The 17,217-nt window shown below is 36.9% G+C and overlaps 1 protein-coding gene and 1 long non-coding RNA gene across 2 annotated transcripts in view; both read left to right on the top strand.

The window, feature by feature from the left end:
- The window catches only part of LOC123637497 (ankyrin repeat domain-containing protein 26-like), a 57,351-nt gene extending 45,690 nt beyond the window's left edge, over window positions 1–11,661 (top strand). The window contains exons 12-14 of the mRNA XM_045550654.1: window positions 6,268–6,328; window positions 6,421–6,623; window positions 11,551–11,661. Coding sequence (XP_045406610.1) covers window positions 6,268–6,328; window positions 6,421–6,623; window positions 11,551–11,661 — 375 coding nt within the window. The remainder of the gene's footprint in view (window positions 1–6,267; window positions 6,329–6,420; window positions 6,624–11,550) is intronic.
- A 326-nt stretch (window positions 11,662–11,987) lies between these two features.
- Window positions 11,988–16,798, top strand: LOC123636540. Its single transcript, XR_006734581.1, has 3 exons — window positions 11,988–12,029; window positions 14,471–14,564; window positions 16,759–16,798. It is a non-coding gene; the product is annotated as an uncharacterized LOC123636540 (long non-coding RNA).
- Window positions 16,799–17,217: the final 419 nt, after the last annotated feature.

Here is a 17,217-nt window from a genome sequence, read left to right as displayed (position 1 = left end):
TTCTCACAGCTTTAGTCTAGTTAACAGCACGTCTTGTAGTCTGTTCTTAGGCTGTGGAACAGTCTAGGAATGTTGCTTCCTTTATCTATAGGGGGAGACTGTTGTGTGCTGTTTAGAGTTTCTTTTTTCTATCTCAGTTGGGGGATTGCTTCTGATGGGTCCACCCCCAGAGGGTTGGCTTGACCTAAGACCAGTTTGGCAAGTTAAATCACTGTGTTGTGGACTTTCAGTTAGTAGGCAGGATTCACACTATTTGCAAGCAGAAAGCCTCTTCTCCCTCTCTTTTTCTTTCCCTTCCTTCTTCTTTTTCTTTTTTTTTCTTCTCCCTCCTTCCTCTTTCTTCCCTTCCTCTCTCTTCCTCTTCCTTCTTCTTCCCCCCCTGACTTTTGGTTCTTCCTCTGGATGTGTGGTTTCTGTCTCTTTCTGCAGGAAAGACACTGGCTAGGCAGAGGAGGCAGTGCCCTCACTCCCTCAGTGCCCCAGCTGCTGCAGCTCCCACGGGCAATGGTCTACACTGTCCCAGTGTTCCCAAGGTCCAGGCTCCACACTCTTGCGTCTGGGGAAGCACTCAGTGTTCACACCTGGGAAGGGGACCTGGAGAGGGTCTATGGATCAGGGGATGGAGCCTCCTGGGGAGCCGCCTGGCACCCTATGGCTCTGCAGCAGTTAGACCTTGGCCCTCACAATTGCTGCTGCCCACCCGCAGTTCGCTGGTACTGGGGGGCAATATTCAGGGACCAATAGGAATCAGACCTGGGGGTCTGGAGCACTCAGGAGTATACAGTAGCTCTTGGGCTGGAGGGCCACCGGAAAGGAAAAAAGAAAAAAAAAGAAAAAAAAAAAAAAAAAAAAAAAAAAAAGAGAGAGAGAGAGAAACAATATGAATAACAAGGAGAATAAAGAGAAAACAAGAATGAAAAGAGAAAGAAAGAAAGAGAGAAATAAAATAATAAAAAAAAAAAAAAAAGAGAGAGAGAGAGAGAAACAGTATGAATAACAAGGAGAATAAAGAGAAAACAAGAAAGAAAAGAGAAAGAAAGAAAGAAAGAGGGAAATAAAATAAAATAAAAAAAAAAAAAAAAAAGAAAGAAAAAATCTCGCTTTAATATTTCACACTCGCGGCCCCTCCCCTCGGCGCAGGCCCGTGTCTGTCCCTTTAAGAGATAGGGCGCCGGAGCGCCGCCAGAGGCTTAGCTGTGGGAACCAAGATGGCGACCGCGCATCCGCCGGTTGCAGGCGCCCGGGGAGAGCGTTCAGAGCTCGGCAGGCGCCAGGGCCCACAGTAGCTCCCCAGCCGGAGAGCTGCCGTGGGGGCAGAAAAAAGCAAAAAAAGTCCCGCTTTAATATTTCACGCTCACGGCCCCTCGCTTCGGCGCAGGCCCGCGTCTGTCCCTTTAAGAGATAGGGCTCCAGAGACGCGGCAGAGGCTTAGCTGTGGGAACCAAGATGGCGACCGCGCATCCGCCGGTTGCAGGCGCCCGGGGAGAGCGTTCAGAGCTCGGCAGGCGCCAGGGCCCACAGTAGCTCCCCAGCCGGAGAGCTGCCGTAGGGGCAAAAAAAAAAAAAAAAAAAAAAAAAGTCCTGCTTTAATATTTCACGCTCGCGGCCCCTCGCTTCAGCTCAGGCCCGCGTCTGTCCCTTTAAGAGATAGGGCTCCAGAGACGCGGCAGAGGCTTAGCTGTGGGAACCAAGATGGCGACCGCGCATCCGCCGGTTGCAGGCGCCCGGAGAGAGCGTTCAGAGCTCGGCAGGCGCCAGGGCCCACAGTAGCTCCCCAGCCGGAGAGCTGCCGTGGGGGCAGAAAAAAGCAAAAAAAGTCCCGCTTTAATATTTCACGCTCGCGGCCCCTCGCTTCAGCTCAGGCCCGCGTCTGTCCCTTTAAGAGATAGGGCTCCAGAGACGCGTCAGAGGCTTAGCTGTGGGAACCAAGATGGCGACCGCGCATCCGCCGGTTGCAGGCGCCCGGGGAGAGCGTTCAGAGCTCGGCAGGCGCCAGGGCCCACAGCAGCTCCCCAGCCGGAGAGCTGCCGTAGGGGTAAAAAAAAAAAAAGCAAAAAAGTCCCGCTTTAATATTTCACGCTCGCGGCCCCTGGCCTCGGCGCAGGCCCGCGTCTGTCCCTTTAAGAGAAAGGGCGCCGGAGAGCCGCCAGGGTCCAAGCTCTCGCCCGCCTATGTCACCTGTCCTCGGAGCTCCAGGTCTCCCGTGGTGATTCTGCACCGATTTCAGTCAGATCCTTGACCGAGTGGATGTGGGGGTCAGTGGGGAGATCAAGCCGCTTTGCTGTGGGGCTGAACCCGCCCCACTGTCCGGTGAGGCAGGTACGGCCGTCCCGCACTCCGCTGTCTGTTTTCCGTCCCGCACTCTCCAAATTATCTCGGTCTGATTTCCCACTCGCCTCTGTTTTTTCCTGTTCCCTGTGTCCGACGGTGATTCTCCGTGGGTTCACCTCACCCTTCCTGTGGAGGAGCAATCCTCCAGTGTTGTGGCAGGTGGAGATCCACGCCTTCCTCTCCGGGAGCACAAATCCAGGAGGTCACCTCCACTCCGCCATCTTCTCTCTCGCAGATTTTCTTTTAAAATACGTCTCCTTTTCCATTTTGGATTGAGTTTATTTGAATCATCTCTTTTCTTGGCTAATCTGGCTCATGGTCTGTCAATGGTTTTATCTTTTCAAAGAACGAATTTTGCATTTCATTGACATTTTGTATTTTCTTTTTGGTTTTACTTTTGTTTAGTTTTGCTTGGCTATTTGTTATTTCTTGTCTCCTGCTAGATTTGGCATTGGTTTGTTTTCATTTTTTCTAGTTTCCTGCGGTATGATATTTGGTTATTAATTTGTTGTCTTTCTCATGTAGATATTTTGTGGTCTTATAAACTTCCCTCTTGTTACTACTTTTTCTGCATTTTAGAAAATTTTATAGCTTTTGTTGCCATTGTCATTCAATTGAAAAATATTTTTTCATTTCTGTCGTGTTTTCAACTTTGGCCCAAAGATCATTTCACAGGAAGTGGTTTAATTTCTATATATTTGTCCAATTTTGAGAGTTCCTCTTGGAATTGTTTCTCATTTTATTCCACTGTAGTATGAGACAATAAATACATGATATGATCTTGATTTTTTAAAACTTTTCTGAGATGTGTTTTGTGGTTTAGAATAAGTTCTGTCTTGGAGAATGTTCCATGTGCTGATGAGAAGAATGTGCATTCTGCAGTTTTTTTGGCAGAATATTCTGCAAATGTCTCTTAGGTGTATGTGTTCTACCATCTTAAATCCATTGTTTCCTTGCTGATTTTCTGCCTCAGTGATTTATCTAGTTCTGTCAGTAGAGTGTTAGGGTCCCCCAGTATAATTATGCCCCTATTGATTTCTTTTCCTGGCTGTAGTAGCATTTGTTTTATGAATTGGGGAGCTCTGGTGTTAAGTACATATATATTTAGTTTTGTTAAATCTTCTTATTGAATTGATCTCTTAATCATTATATAATAACCATCTTTGTATTGTCATTATTGTTGTTTTAGAGTCTATTTTACCTGGTATAAGATTAACTACTCTTGCTTGCTTTTTATATCCATTTGCATCGAATGTTTTTTCCAGACCTTCACTTTGATTCTGTGAGAATCTTTATGAATTAAATGTATTTTTTTGAGACATGATATTTTTGGGTTTTGTTTTTTTTATCCATGCCACGAATTGATACGTTTCAGTGGGATATTTAGAAGGTTTACATTGAATGTTAATATTGATTAGTGAAATACTGTTTCAGTCTTGTTGATTTGTACCAGTAGCTTTGTATTCTCACTTAATTTACTATTTTGTAAGAATTGTGAGTTTTAACTTCTACTTATTTTTACACTGTAGAGTATTGACTGTACTCTGATTTTTAGAGCACTTTTGAGCACTTTCTGTAGAGCAGGTCCAGTGCTGTGAGTCAGGGGAGAAGAGTCTGAATGGAGGAGAGCTGGCACTCTGGTCCTCTTTTTCCCAAGGTGTACCCTGCAGGGGATGCACTCTCTTTTTACTTGAAGGGAGCCCACCCTGTATGTCCAAGCTCTGGGATCACACAGTTCCCCTAAGACCTACCAGTGCCCTGTGGTTACTGCAATCTGACTGAGTATTAGAGAATATTTGTGTGGGTTCCAGTGTCAAGAAATGTAAAATGCTGAATTCCCCTGGGCAGGGCAAAGGCACACAATAGCTGGAAAAGCAGTATGACAACTGCTGCCTCAACTTGGGTCTGTGGTAAGCGTGAGTGATAACCAGTGGGCTAGAAGCCTGGTGCTGTATTGTCAAGAAGCTCTCAGTTCACTAAGGGCAGCAGTGCTGGGCTTATGAGGCTACAGGGTCTACCCAATAGTTTGGAGCCTTAGGACTGCCAGAGGTGTGAAAGGAGGAAAATCAAACACACTGACCTACCCTTTCCATGGGGCCACTAATTCCCTGGGGGTTCATTTCTTCTAAAATCTTGTTCCTTCTTGTTATTTCCTGTGACTTCTTTCCTTGGTGTCTCTGGCAGATTCTGGCACTCTTCCTGCAGAATTACACCTGGGCTATGATTTCATCTGAAACTTTCTCTTCTTTCTGAGATGATCTGGCTTCTGATATCTCTAGTCAGCCATCTAAGCTATATCCACTCCATGTTTTTCCTAGTTATTTAAATAATAATTTTATAACTCCTGCATTACTATGAGTTACTACAGGTTAGGAAACATATTTGTGTGTGTGTTAGAGTATGGAGAATGTAATCTGGCATGTATAAAGCATTTTAATATATTTTAATGGGAATAAATGAATAGATAAATGAATTTTAGTGCAAAGAAATGTTAGAATATTAAGGTTACAATGGAATGTTAAAAGTAACAATATCCATAGTATAATTAATAATTAAATCTATTGAATTTTTAAAATATAATTTAAATTTATGTTCCCCTTTAATAATTAGATTGTACAACTTCAGGAGAGTTATTATGAGAAAATATTTCATAAAAATGAACAAATTAGCAACATATCATAAGTAGGAAAGAGAACTATGTTATCTTTTCTAGTATCATCCAACTAGAAGTTTAGATTAGGATTTCAGATTAAAATTTCTTAAGTGTTCCTTATCTTCAACCGAAGTTCTATTAAAAAATGTCTTTTTAAGCAATACATTAATCTTTATAATTCTAATTACCAATTTTTTCTCCAAGTACAAAAGAGATGGAATATTTCTTTTTCTGATTTTTTTATCTCTGTAGCAATAGTGTCACAGCTTCCACATAGTGGAAGATGATTATGTTTCAATAATTTATTGTTTTATGGTAATTAAATTAAATTCTTTCCTATAGAAGAATATAGGAAAGTAAATTGTAGAGTAAATATTAATCAATTATCAGTTTTATCATGGATATACTGTAAACTAAAGTCTCTGTTTTATTCTCATATTTCTCCATGTACCTTATCATACAGAATATTTTTCCTTTTCTTCCATGGTTTAATCACATATTAGGTGGAGTGGTCATGTCTCTTTTTGTTTGTTTGTTTCATCCTCCTCTTCCACCTTGCAAAAATGCTTTTCCCCAATCTAAATATTTCCTTGCAGAATGCATTTCCTCAGTGTGTACCCTGTCAGTGCCTCTTTGTCTTCATTGTCATCGTATTTAGTGAAAGCTTTCTACTGAGTAGCTCTTTGTGGCTTTCATTCTTCAATGATTGCCCCACAAGGTTTATTATTGTTTTCTGTCTTTCTTGGGAGAACCTGAATCTATACAATAATTTATCTTTAGAATTTTGACAAACATAATAGAAGTGATTGATAATATTTGCAAAGCCAACCCATTAAAATAAGTTATTACTAAAACCTAAACTCTCCCATTTTCCCTGGCAAGAGATAGTTAATCCAAATGTAAATCATGCAAACACATTTCACAATGTAACACAAAATTGATTAATTTAAGTATCTTAATGATAGTTACTTTAATAATCCTGTAAGCTGACTAGGTCCATTTTTGTCTCAGGCTATTTTGGCTAAGAATATAATCTAATGGATATTATAGCATTTGTAGAATAATCAATTATGGGCAAAGGGAGTAACATTCTTAGGACATCTGTACCATCTCTCATAATCTTCACCCCATGAGAAGATGTAAATTAGTAAATGACAGAATTGAGGTTGAATCTACTCCAAAACCTCTTTTCTTTGCATTAGGTCATATGGTAATGGTGAATATTATAATTATTTTACCACTTTGATACTTGTTATCCTTAAAGCTATTGTTTTTTGTTCTAGGATGTTTCTGAACCAAACTTAACCAACTTAACTACTGCTTCTCAGCAATCCAGGAAATATTGTAAGCTTTTTAAAGATTGCCTATTTTTGTATTATCCACTGATTCTTCATTACAAATATCTTTATATATTATTTACTTTCTTTTTACTGTAGTAGAAGCAAAATATGCTACTGTGAGAACAGGTAAGGGAAACGTGTTTGAGGACAAGATTTCTGATCATCCAAAGGAAGATGTGTTTGAATGCTTTCCCACAACATCAGGCAAAGTCCAGGGCTTTTTAAATCCTTCCTTTCCACCACCTGAGCCTCAGCGGAAACCTTCCTCCGGGTCATTGGAAAACTGTGGTCTTACAAAGGTAAGTTATTATTTGAAAAACTTTTCTCCCCCATATATTTATGTACCCCTCCCCCATCCTCATAATGCTGACAAAAATACTGTAAAGAAATGGACCTCCTCAAGGCCATAATAGAAAACAAATGTAATAACAAAAGGAAGGATGGACAGGATTGAGATTTGTAAAAGCTGAGGGGAGTAAACAATTCTTAGGTTAGAAATTGTAGAAGGAAAGAATTAGAAAGCAACCCAAAAGAGCAGCTCAGAAATGTGGAAATGAAGAGGGGGATGATGGGGAAGAATTCATGCGAAGAAGGGCAAGATAAATACAAAGTTTGATTAAGAGAGTCAAGATCACACAAATTATTATGAAAAGATAACAGAAATAGTGGAGATAAATGAGAGTGGGAACTCTGTATCGTAAGGTATGTTAGAAATTGTTTTCATGCAGATCAAGAAAAGACAGGCAATGAAAAAGAGGCTGATATTCTTTTAAAAACTTATAGATTGCTTTAATGAAAAACAAACCGAAAAGTTAAGGGTGGCTATAATTAATATATTGTACATTTAAAACTAGCTATAAGAGAATAATTCAAATGATTCTGCCATAAAGAACAGATACTATTTAACATGATGCATATCTCAAGTACACTGATAAGATTCTAGAAATGTATCAAAATTTATGTCCCTTCAAAATTTGTACATCTATTATGCTCAAATAAAAACTATGTAAAAAGGAAAAAAATGAATCCTCATTTTTAAAAAATTATTAAGGTAATACATTTAATCTAGTAAATTATTAAAGTAATATATTTAATCGAGTAAAACCTATGTTCCTGGATAATGCCAAGTGAAATATATTTCAGGCCATATCTGATATTATGAATTATTAATTTTTGACTCTTTCATTTCTTCTTTAAGGTTTATAAGTTATCTTTTGCATATCCATAACTTACTTAAATAATTTGTATTACTGTTTGGTATAATGTTGACAATCATTTTAGATCTGTTTGAAAATAGAGAAAGGAATAAACATTTTATTTGATCTTTTTTAAAATTTCAGGTTATATAAGGGAGGTTCTTAATCAGTATTCATTAAATAAGAATATAAATTTTGAGCTGCAACCCTCTTGAAGAAATAAATGCTACAATTGTTTACTTCTGGACATGTGATTTATCTTGTGCCAATAATTTCTACATATAACAGACACACATATGTATACATCACATGAATGCAATCATAATTGATTATTGTTCCCTAGAATAAACTACTTATTGTCATAGCATTATAAAGAAGGGGTGACTGTCAACAGAGTATACACATTCATCTCTGGAAGATGGTTGTTTACTTTTAAAAAATATTTCTAGCATTGGGAACATTTTATATTATTCTCAGGAAGATTTATTAAGTTTAGTATTCATAGTTGTTATATCTTGCACATAAATTTGTTCATCTGCAAAACTCAGAAAGCCTGTAGACTTGATTTTGTAGTCCTCTCTCCACTCCTTATGTGAATATTGGGGCCTGTTTGACAATTGTAGATGTATTTAAAGATTCTTAAATCTTCAATTCGGGTAATCATAACTTTATGTTCTTTATAGTAGATGCTCTGTCCAATTTTTAACTACCGTCCTATATGATGGAAATAGGAAATTAGAGCTATGAGTATGTTGCTTACATGGGAGTAAGAAAACAAGGTGAAATTTAATGGAGGGCTTTATGTTTCTTTCTTACATGATCATAGTACTTAGAAATACATCATAATTCTGCATCACATAAGCATTTCTCTTCTACAGTTTAAAATTTTAAGATTAATTTTATTTTTTTTAGTGTCATTCCTTTTTTTATTTTAATTTTTTTAATTCAGGATATTTTGGGGGTGCAAACATTTTGGTTACATGAAATATTGTTTGCCTCACCCTAGCTAGGGCTATAAGAGTGTCCTTCCCACATACAGTGTTCCCCATTTCCATTAACTGTGGGTTTACTCCCCTCAGTCCTCCACCCCCCAACTTGACCAGCACCCAGTGAGTATTACTACCCTATGAGCACCTTAGTGTTTATCAGTTAGTACCAATTTGATAGTGAGTATATGTGGTGCATGTTTTTTCATCCTTCTGATACCTTACTTAAAAGGATGGTCTCAATCTCTATCTAGGATCACATAAGAAGTACTAGATCACTGTTCTTTTTTGTAGTTGAGTATTATTCCACGGTATACATATATCATTTTATTAATCCACTCATGTATTGATGGGCACTTGGGTTGTTTCCATAGCTTTGGAAAAGCGAATTGTGCTGCTATAAACATTTGATTGCAAATGTCTTTATTCTCTTCCTTTGGATAGATGCCTAGTAGTGGGATTGTGGGATCAAATGATATCTCTATTTTTAGCTCTTTGAGGTATCTCCAAATTACTTTCCACATGGGTTGTACTAATTTGTAGTCCCACCAGCAGTATAAGAGTGTCGCAATCTCTCGTATCCATGCCAGCATTTGTTATTTTGGGCCTTTTTAATAGAGGCCATTCTCACTGGAGTTAGGTGATGTCACATTGTAGTTTTGATTTGCATTTCCCTAATGATTAGAGATGTTGAGCACTTTTTTTATGTTTGGTGGCCATTAATCTGTCTTCTTTTGAAAAGTTGCTGTTCATGTCCTTTGTACATTTATTGATGGGGCTATTTGATTTTTTCTTGTTGATTTTCTTAAGTTCTATATAGATTCTTGTTATCAGCCCTTTATCAGATGTGTAGAAAGCAAATATTTTCTCCCATTCTGCAGTTTGTCTGTTTGCTGTAATGATAGTTTCCTTGGCTGTGCAGAAGCTTTGTAATTTGATCAGGTCCCATTTGTTTATTTTTGTTGCTGCTGTGATTGCTTTGGGGGTCTTCTTCATAAATTCTTTGCCTAGGTGGATGTCTAAAAGACTCTTCCCAACATTTTCTTCCAGAATTCTTAAGGTTTCGTGCCTCAGGTTTGAGTCCGTTATCCATCGTATGTTGATTTTTGTGAGAGGTGAGAGGTGGGGATGCAGTTTAAATCTTCTGCACATGGACGTCCAGTTTTCCCAGCACATCTTGTTGAATAGAGATTCTTTTCCCATATGTATGCTTTTGTCTGCTTTGTTGAAGATTTGATGACAATATGAGGATGGTTTTATGTCTGGGATCTCTGTCCTACTCCAAAATTCTATATCTGTGTTCTTGTGCCTATACCATGGTGTTTTGGTTACTATAGCCTTGTAGTAAAGTTTGAAGATACTTTCAGACCCAAAGTCAAGGGCTGGAAAACAAACTTCCAAGCAAATGGAAACCAAAAGAGAGAGGCCATGGTGATTCTGATTTCAGACAGCATAAATTTTAAAATAGCAAGACTAAAGAAAGACAAAGATGGTCACAAAATCATGGTGAAAGGAAAAATCCAACAAGAAGGCTTAACAATTCTTAATATTTATGCACCGAACACAGGAGCACCCAGATACATAAAGCAAACCCTGTTTGATCTAAATAGCATGATAAACAGTAATTCCATATTAGGAGGGGATTTCAGTACCCCACTGACTGAATTGGACAGATTCCCAAACAAAAAGTAAGCAAAGAAATCATGGACTTAAACAAAGCTCTAGAACGAATGGGTCTAACACACATCTACAGAATATTCCACCCAAATAAAGCTGAATATACATTCTTCTCATCATCTCATGGAACTTTCTCCAAAATTGATCAAATCCTAGGCCACAAATCAGACCTCAACAAATTTAAAAACATAGAAATTGTACCATGTATCTTGTCAGATCATAGTGGTATAAAACTAGAGATCAATTCCAACAGAAACACTGCTTCACAAGGTCATGGAAATTAAACAATCTCTTGCTGAATGATTACTGGGTCAAGGGAGAGATCCAGATGGAACTTAAGATTAATTTTAAAAATAGTCTTCTTGCAGCATCTTGAATTGGTACTTTATTTTTTTTTTTTTTTTTTGAGACAGAGTCTCGCTCTGTTGCCCGGGCTAGAGTGAGTGCCGTGGCATCAGCCTGGCTCACAGCAACCTCAGACTCCTGGGCTTAAGTGATCCTACTGCCTCAGCCTCCCGAGTAGCTGGGACTACAGGCATGAGCCACCATGCCCGGCTAATTTTTTTTTGTATATATATTTTTAGTTGGCCAGATAATTTCTTTCTATTTTTAGTAGAGACGGGGTCTCACTCTTGCTCAGGCTGGTCTCGAACTCCTGACCTCGAGCGATCCACCCGCCTCGGCCTCCCAGAGCTAGGATTACAGGCGTGAGCCACCGCGCCCGGCCTTGAATTGGTACTTTAGAATTAAATCTTTTTATTCAATTTAAAAGTGTATGTTATGATAATATTCCAGAAATAAATATTTTCATATATTAGTACTATTATATCTCACATTCTTCAAATTTTTAAAAGTATAGTTGAAAAAATTGAACTGTATTTTTCCTCCTCTTATTCTCATTTTCAAAATTTCTGAGTTCTGTATAGAATTTCATTATTTAATTCTACCATTTTCATATACTTTACAAATACTCATCCTTTTTCTCACATTGCCCTGTCTTGAAATGCTTCACACCCATTCTCAGCACTTTTTCTATCTTTCACAATGTGGCCATATATCTTTGCAGTATTTCCTGATCTTCCCAGGCAGAACTCACTGCTCTCTCCTTTGTGCCCTTACTGTCCTTTATTCACTTTAATTGTAGAATCAGTGAATTATTCTTTTCCATCTCTCTTTCATACATCTCAAACTCCTCTTGAATCTAGGGCAAAATCCACCGTTTTTTTATATTATCAGCTTCTGCCAGAATAGTGCCTGTGATTTGATAGACAGAGTAACGTTCATTGTCTTATAGACTAATTGAGTGAGTGAGTGAGGGAATAAATGCAATGTTTTCTGAAGTTGGGATTTTTTTTTTTTTTAAATAGGAAGGAGCAACAAAGCCAGCATCTGGACAAAAGGAAAATGGTATTGGTATTATTGAACATGCTCCGCGAGAGCAAAAAGTATGTCAATTTTATTTATGTGCACAAAAATAACAGAAGTGGTAAGTTAGTGAATACCTATGATACTCTTTAATCCTTAAATGCCATCACACACACAAAAAAAACATTTAAAGTATGCAGACCCAAATATATTATCCATTTCTTTTAAATATATTTCTTTTGCTGTCTTTCTTGATACTGTCTACTTTTTTCTTCCTAAAACTGGTTCAACCTTGAAATTATTTTTGCTATTAGTTTTATTTTATTGAGATAAAAATGAATGGTGATAGACTTGTATATGTATTTAAAATGTATGATAAAAATGTTCTCATGAGTGTATCTGTGAATACCATTTTATAGACAAGATGTCTGCATTAAAGCCTGGAAAAAATGAAGATGCAGAATCACCTCAGGATTTGGAGGTACTGTCTATTGTTGTTGTTATTTTAAAATATAAGTATCAAATGATGTTAGAACCTAAAAGGAAATGTTTAGACTTTATGTTCTCACCTCTGTTTATACCTGTAAAGAGTTAGTTTCTTGTATTTTCAGCTCACAATCAACAAATTGGTTATTGCATAGTACAATTCTTCTCACCTGTGGGATTCATTTAAGAAGCTACTATAGTATAGTGCAACAAAATAAAGCTTAGAAAAGGAATCAGTTTGGGTTCTCAACTTAGGTTTTTCTACAACAAAAGAATTATTCCAGGTCAACTTATGATCAAATGAATCATTCTATGTTATATGTGGGTGTGTAAAAGTCCTAATGATACTCAGAGAGAAACTGTTTCAACGATTGTCTTTTCCAACGTGGAACTTAAAAAGATAATATCTGCAACTTGAAGGTGTTCGTATAATTGGGTTGTTAAGTATAGATCTGCAAACAACATTTCCAGACAAGGAAAAGTATGGGAACAGTAAATATGTAGGACTATAGTAACAACAGTTCAGTTTAGTGGTGTTTTAATAAGTAGAATTCATTTTTAAAAATAGAAGCCATTGGATATTTTTGTGGCATCCATGTTTGTACTAGTGTCAGCATAATATAATGACAGTGTACATTGAAGTGACAACTGTGGAAAGATATGGGAAGGGTCTGATGATAGAACAGCTGCTGCACAGTGGTACCAGCACTGAGTGGAAGCCAGAAGACATGTTAGTGTCCTGGTGCTGTCGCTTAGTAGCCATGCAATCTTGAAAAAAATGAATGATTTATCCTATTCAGATATCAGTGACCTTCTTCATAAATATGGTACTAACATCTATTCCTTAAGTACGCGCAATGAACAAATGTGGTAAGAAACATAAAAACATTTTGTAAACTGGAGAGAGTGTTTATACAAATGAGGGACCAAATGATTACACTGATACTCACTAACTTAATGAATGCTGAAGGTACTTTTTGCAAACCAGAAGGCAGTAGTCCTAAGAAAAGAATGGAAGTTATAGCAAGCATATGGATTCCTAATTTTGGTTATGTTCAGTTTCCCAGCAGACTATTACCAGAGATGTCCTGTGGGAATATAGTGATTTGATGCTTGAGACCTTCCTGATGGGATTTTACATGTTTTGACGTTGATTAAATGTCTGTTATTGAGTACCAACTACATGCTGGGAAGTAAGACACTGAATATACAAGATGAGGGAATATGCTATAGGGGTAGGAAGAGAAAAATAAGTAAACAACAAAGAGCTATAGGTCATTATAAGTTCTGCATATAAGGAAAACAGAGACTGGTTAGAAAATATTGAGGTAGTTTGTAGTTAGGATGGGGATGGAAATGTGAATAGAATTCTGTAGTCAGAGAATATCTTTCTGAGGGTGACATTTACATCGCCGACTTTCACATGACTAGGAATGAGCAAGCTACGTGAAAGTCTAGGAGGAGGACATTCTGGATGGAGAGATGAGTGGATCACATCTCTTCATTTTACCCTTAACATCCTGGAATGACCAGGAAGCAGGAAATGGGACAACCACCATCCTACTCAATTATTATTAAGTATAGAAAAAATGTACAAATAAGTGTCCAGCACCATTTAGATGCTTTATGAATAAATATTCTTATAATTCTCTCTTCATTAAGGTTTGCTATTCTTTTTTGCGGTTTTCTTTTTAATTGGGAAAGAGTTACATATACTTTACTTTGTGTATCTCTAATATTTGTTTGCTTTACCTTGTACATGTGTAACATTTCCTTGGTTTTATTGAAATATGACATAAAGATATGTTTTTTTACTACTCCATCATTTTATTCATCCGTTTATACTATCAGTAAAAACTTTATTAAAAAATATTTAGATATTTGCAAGCCCTTGTTTCCAAAATGATGCAGCTTGTTAAATGTGCTGTTCTTCCTGAACTTGACATACTCTGATGTTTGTTATCATGCTAAGTATCTTATTTTAACACTAAACATTTCGAAGGTTAAAATTATTCTAAATATTTAATTATGTAATTATTATAGTAGGTGTATTGTATGTATGTATATATATTAAATACTCTTCTTATTTTTGGTGGGGATTGTAAAGTACAATCAGGTATTTTGAAGTTACTTCCTTGTTGAAATGTGCATACCCATTAATATTTTGTCTGTGACTATATTGCCTTTTTCCTCCATTCTTGGTTTTCAGAGTCAATAGCCAGAAATAGATAAAAGGTAACCTTGAGCTGGATAACATTTGTGAAGTTCCCTGTACAAATGTTTTGGTTTTTCAATACATAATTCTCTTATTTTTAAGTCTAATTGCCTTTACAATAGGAAATTCAGGTAGTTTTAAGAATATGATTGGAAAATTTTGATGGAATTCATTATTTTTATTTTTTAATTGAAACTTATTATTGATATTAATTTTAACAGAATGTCTCCACGAATCTCCCACAGAAGTATGGTGGTGATTTACGGTGGGCTGCAGTTCACAAACAAGAATACACCATAAATGGACAAGTAGAAGGTAAGAACCATATTTTATTAAAAGAAAATCATTTAACAGACTGTTTATTTAAAAACATGTACACTGATACATTCTAAAATCCAAAGAATATCATCAAGCATCAAGAAGCAGGCATATGTAATGGAGGGTGGTCAAATAAAATAATTCTTCAGAAAAAGGAAGAGCAGAGTGTTTGAAATGTGGGAAGCATATAAAGTGAGCTTCCAATACCAGAGTGTGTCAGAGAAGTATAGCAAACATTTCTCACTCTTCTTATCTCCCTCACTGTTGGGAAGGCACTAAGGATTGAGGCACCTAAACCTGCAGCACTATCTTTTCTATACCATAGAGGAATAGAAGCATATGTGGTCAGCTGTACACATGCATAATTTAATGTGGTTTGAAATGTTCTTACTTCATAGGGTAGAATTAGTACTGCTCAAGATAAAAACTTTGGAGAGAAGAAGAGAATAGGGTCAGTTATTGAGAGATGAGGGAAGATAGAGGCTGATAAGCAGCCCATTAGAAACATTATGACTTGTAATACAATTTCATTTGTGGGGACATGATAGGGAGGAACATGAGGCTAGATTCCAAAAGGGTCAGTTCAGGTAGAGGAATGTGGAAGTACACTCAGTGTAGACCAGAGCGTCTCAAACTTTCATCAATCAGCTGTGTTAAAAATGCACATTCTGAGTCAGCAGCTCTGGGATTCTGCATTTCTAGTAACTTCTCAGCTGATGCTCCTGCTGGTGGGCCTTGGGTATAGACTTCTTTTTAGAGAAATCTGGAAGAAGAGCCATTGGATAACAGTTTAAGATGCTACAGGATCAGGGGGAAACATTATTTTGTTATCATTTCTGAGCATGTTTGTAGCCAGAGGGGAAGGAGCCAAGTGATGAGGAAGGAGAAATTAGAGATGTGAGGTACTACCGCTAAATGAAGAGGAAAGATGTGGTGGGAATAATAAATCAAAGATGTTGAAGGAGGAGAATAAGGGGCACAGATCTCTACATGACTGCTGTAAAGGAAGAAAGATTGTGAGGGGTGAAGGAGGGAGGAATGAAAGAAGTTAGGAAGGTGATTTTGGAGTTGATGAGGAAACTTGGGAGCACTTCAGATGACTTCATTATATTTACACTCAAACAGAAGCTTAGATTCTTGCTACTTTAAAGGTTAGTGGAAGCAGGAGGGAGTGCTAGAATTGGGGTGAACAATAGTAATTTATTTTTCCTCCCCATAGCTGTCAGACAGCAAATATACATGTTGCATTAATATTAGTTAATCAAATGAGATTAATTTGAATATAGAAGCATCAGCCGCTTTTTTAAGATAGCTAAATTTTTGGTAAGGTAATTGTTTCATAAAAGACTTTTAAAGACTACTTGGTAACCAAACTAATTTTAAAAAGAAAAAAAATTACAGAGTTCATCCTTGAATACTAAAATTGTTATTTCAATATAGAAAATTTATTATACATTGTTTCTTAGATGTGGTGTTAAGGCTTTTTGTATGTGTGTGTATCAAGAAAGTTTAAGATGACTAACCCAGAGGATACAAGAAATGTAGGCATACCAATAGCCCATATAACTAATGAAAAAGGTGAATATTTTCATTAACTAGCATTCTACAAATGAATCCAAGCTGATCAGTTCAGAATAGTTTTTCCGATGAAAGATGAATTATGCTCTCAACTGCATTGCAGCTGAGTACTTCTAAATCGTGGGACAAATTGAAGAACATGATAACTAATTATAGTATAATGGTACAAATAATTCTGCTGGGTTGTGTTACAGATATGCTGTAGCATTCTCCCATCAGTTTTGATGGTTACCCTCTCAGGGTCATGACTTTCTCCGCTGATTAATGATCCCTTTTCCCCTCATCAATCAGCATGTTCACACAGATCTATGGCCACTTTCCTCTTCAGTTAACAGACATAGCTAATAGTTAATAGAATTTGTGAGTGAATCTTTGAGATGTTGTATGCCTTGGACCAGGTGTCTCCCCAAGTGGTTTCTTGAAGCTTGGGTTTTTTTTCTTTTTTTAATTAGAAATATTTCTTAAAGAAGTAAGTATTTCATCATAGATTTAGCTTCATTTAAACTCTAAATTTATACAATGAAAATTTTATTTTCTATCTATTTCTATAAAGACTGTCTTTTACCTCACTCTTCTAACTAATCCAATTTAATTCAATGTATGGATTTTTTAGCAGAAGAAGACCTAGAAGTGACATCAGAGAATGAGCAAGAGAGTCATGAAGGAAGTGAAAATAACCAGCCACCGGTATGTAAAGATTTAAATTTAAATTTCTGGTTTAACATAATTTTCTTCATTTTAATAACATCATTTTGCACTAACCTGTTAGAGTAAATAATCATTTACTATTTTATAATTTTATTTATTTATATTTTTATTTTTCCAATTTATTTATTTATTTTCATTTTTCAAAAAAATTTCAGAATATTATAGGTCTACAAACATTTTGGTTATGTGTAATGCCTTTGCATTGCCCAAGCCAGAGCTACAAGTGTGCCCATCCCCCATACAGTGTGCTATGCGCTCATTAGTTATGAGTTTACCTACCCCCATTTAAAGTAGTTATGCAACTGAAAATATTCTTACAATCTCTAGTAACTTATAGCTGATGTTTACCTTGGAGTTGAGGCAT

The sequence above is a fragment of the Lemur catta genome, chromosome 4, assembly GCF_020740605.2.
Source record: "Lemur catta isolate mLemCat1 chromosome 4, mLemCat1.pri, whole genome shotgun sequence".
Taxonomy (NCBI): domain Eukaryota; kingdom Metazoa; phylum Chordata; class Mammalia; order Primates; family Lemuridae; genus Lemur; species Lemur catta.
Note: the sequence above shows the minus strand (reverse complement) of the source record. Positions and strands in the feature narration are given on the sequence as shown.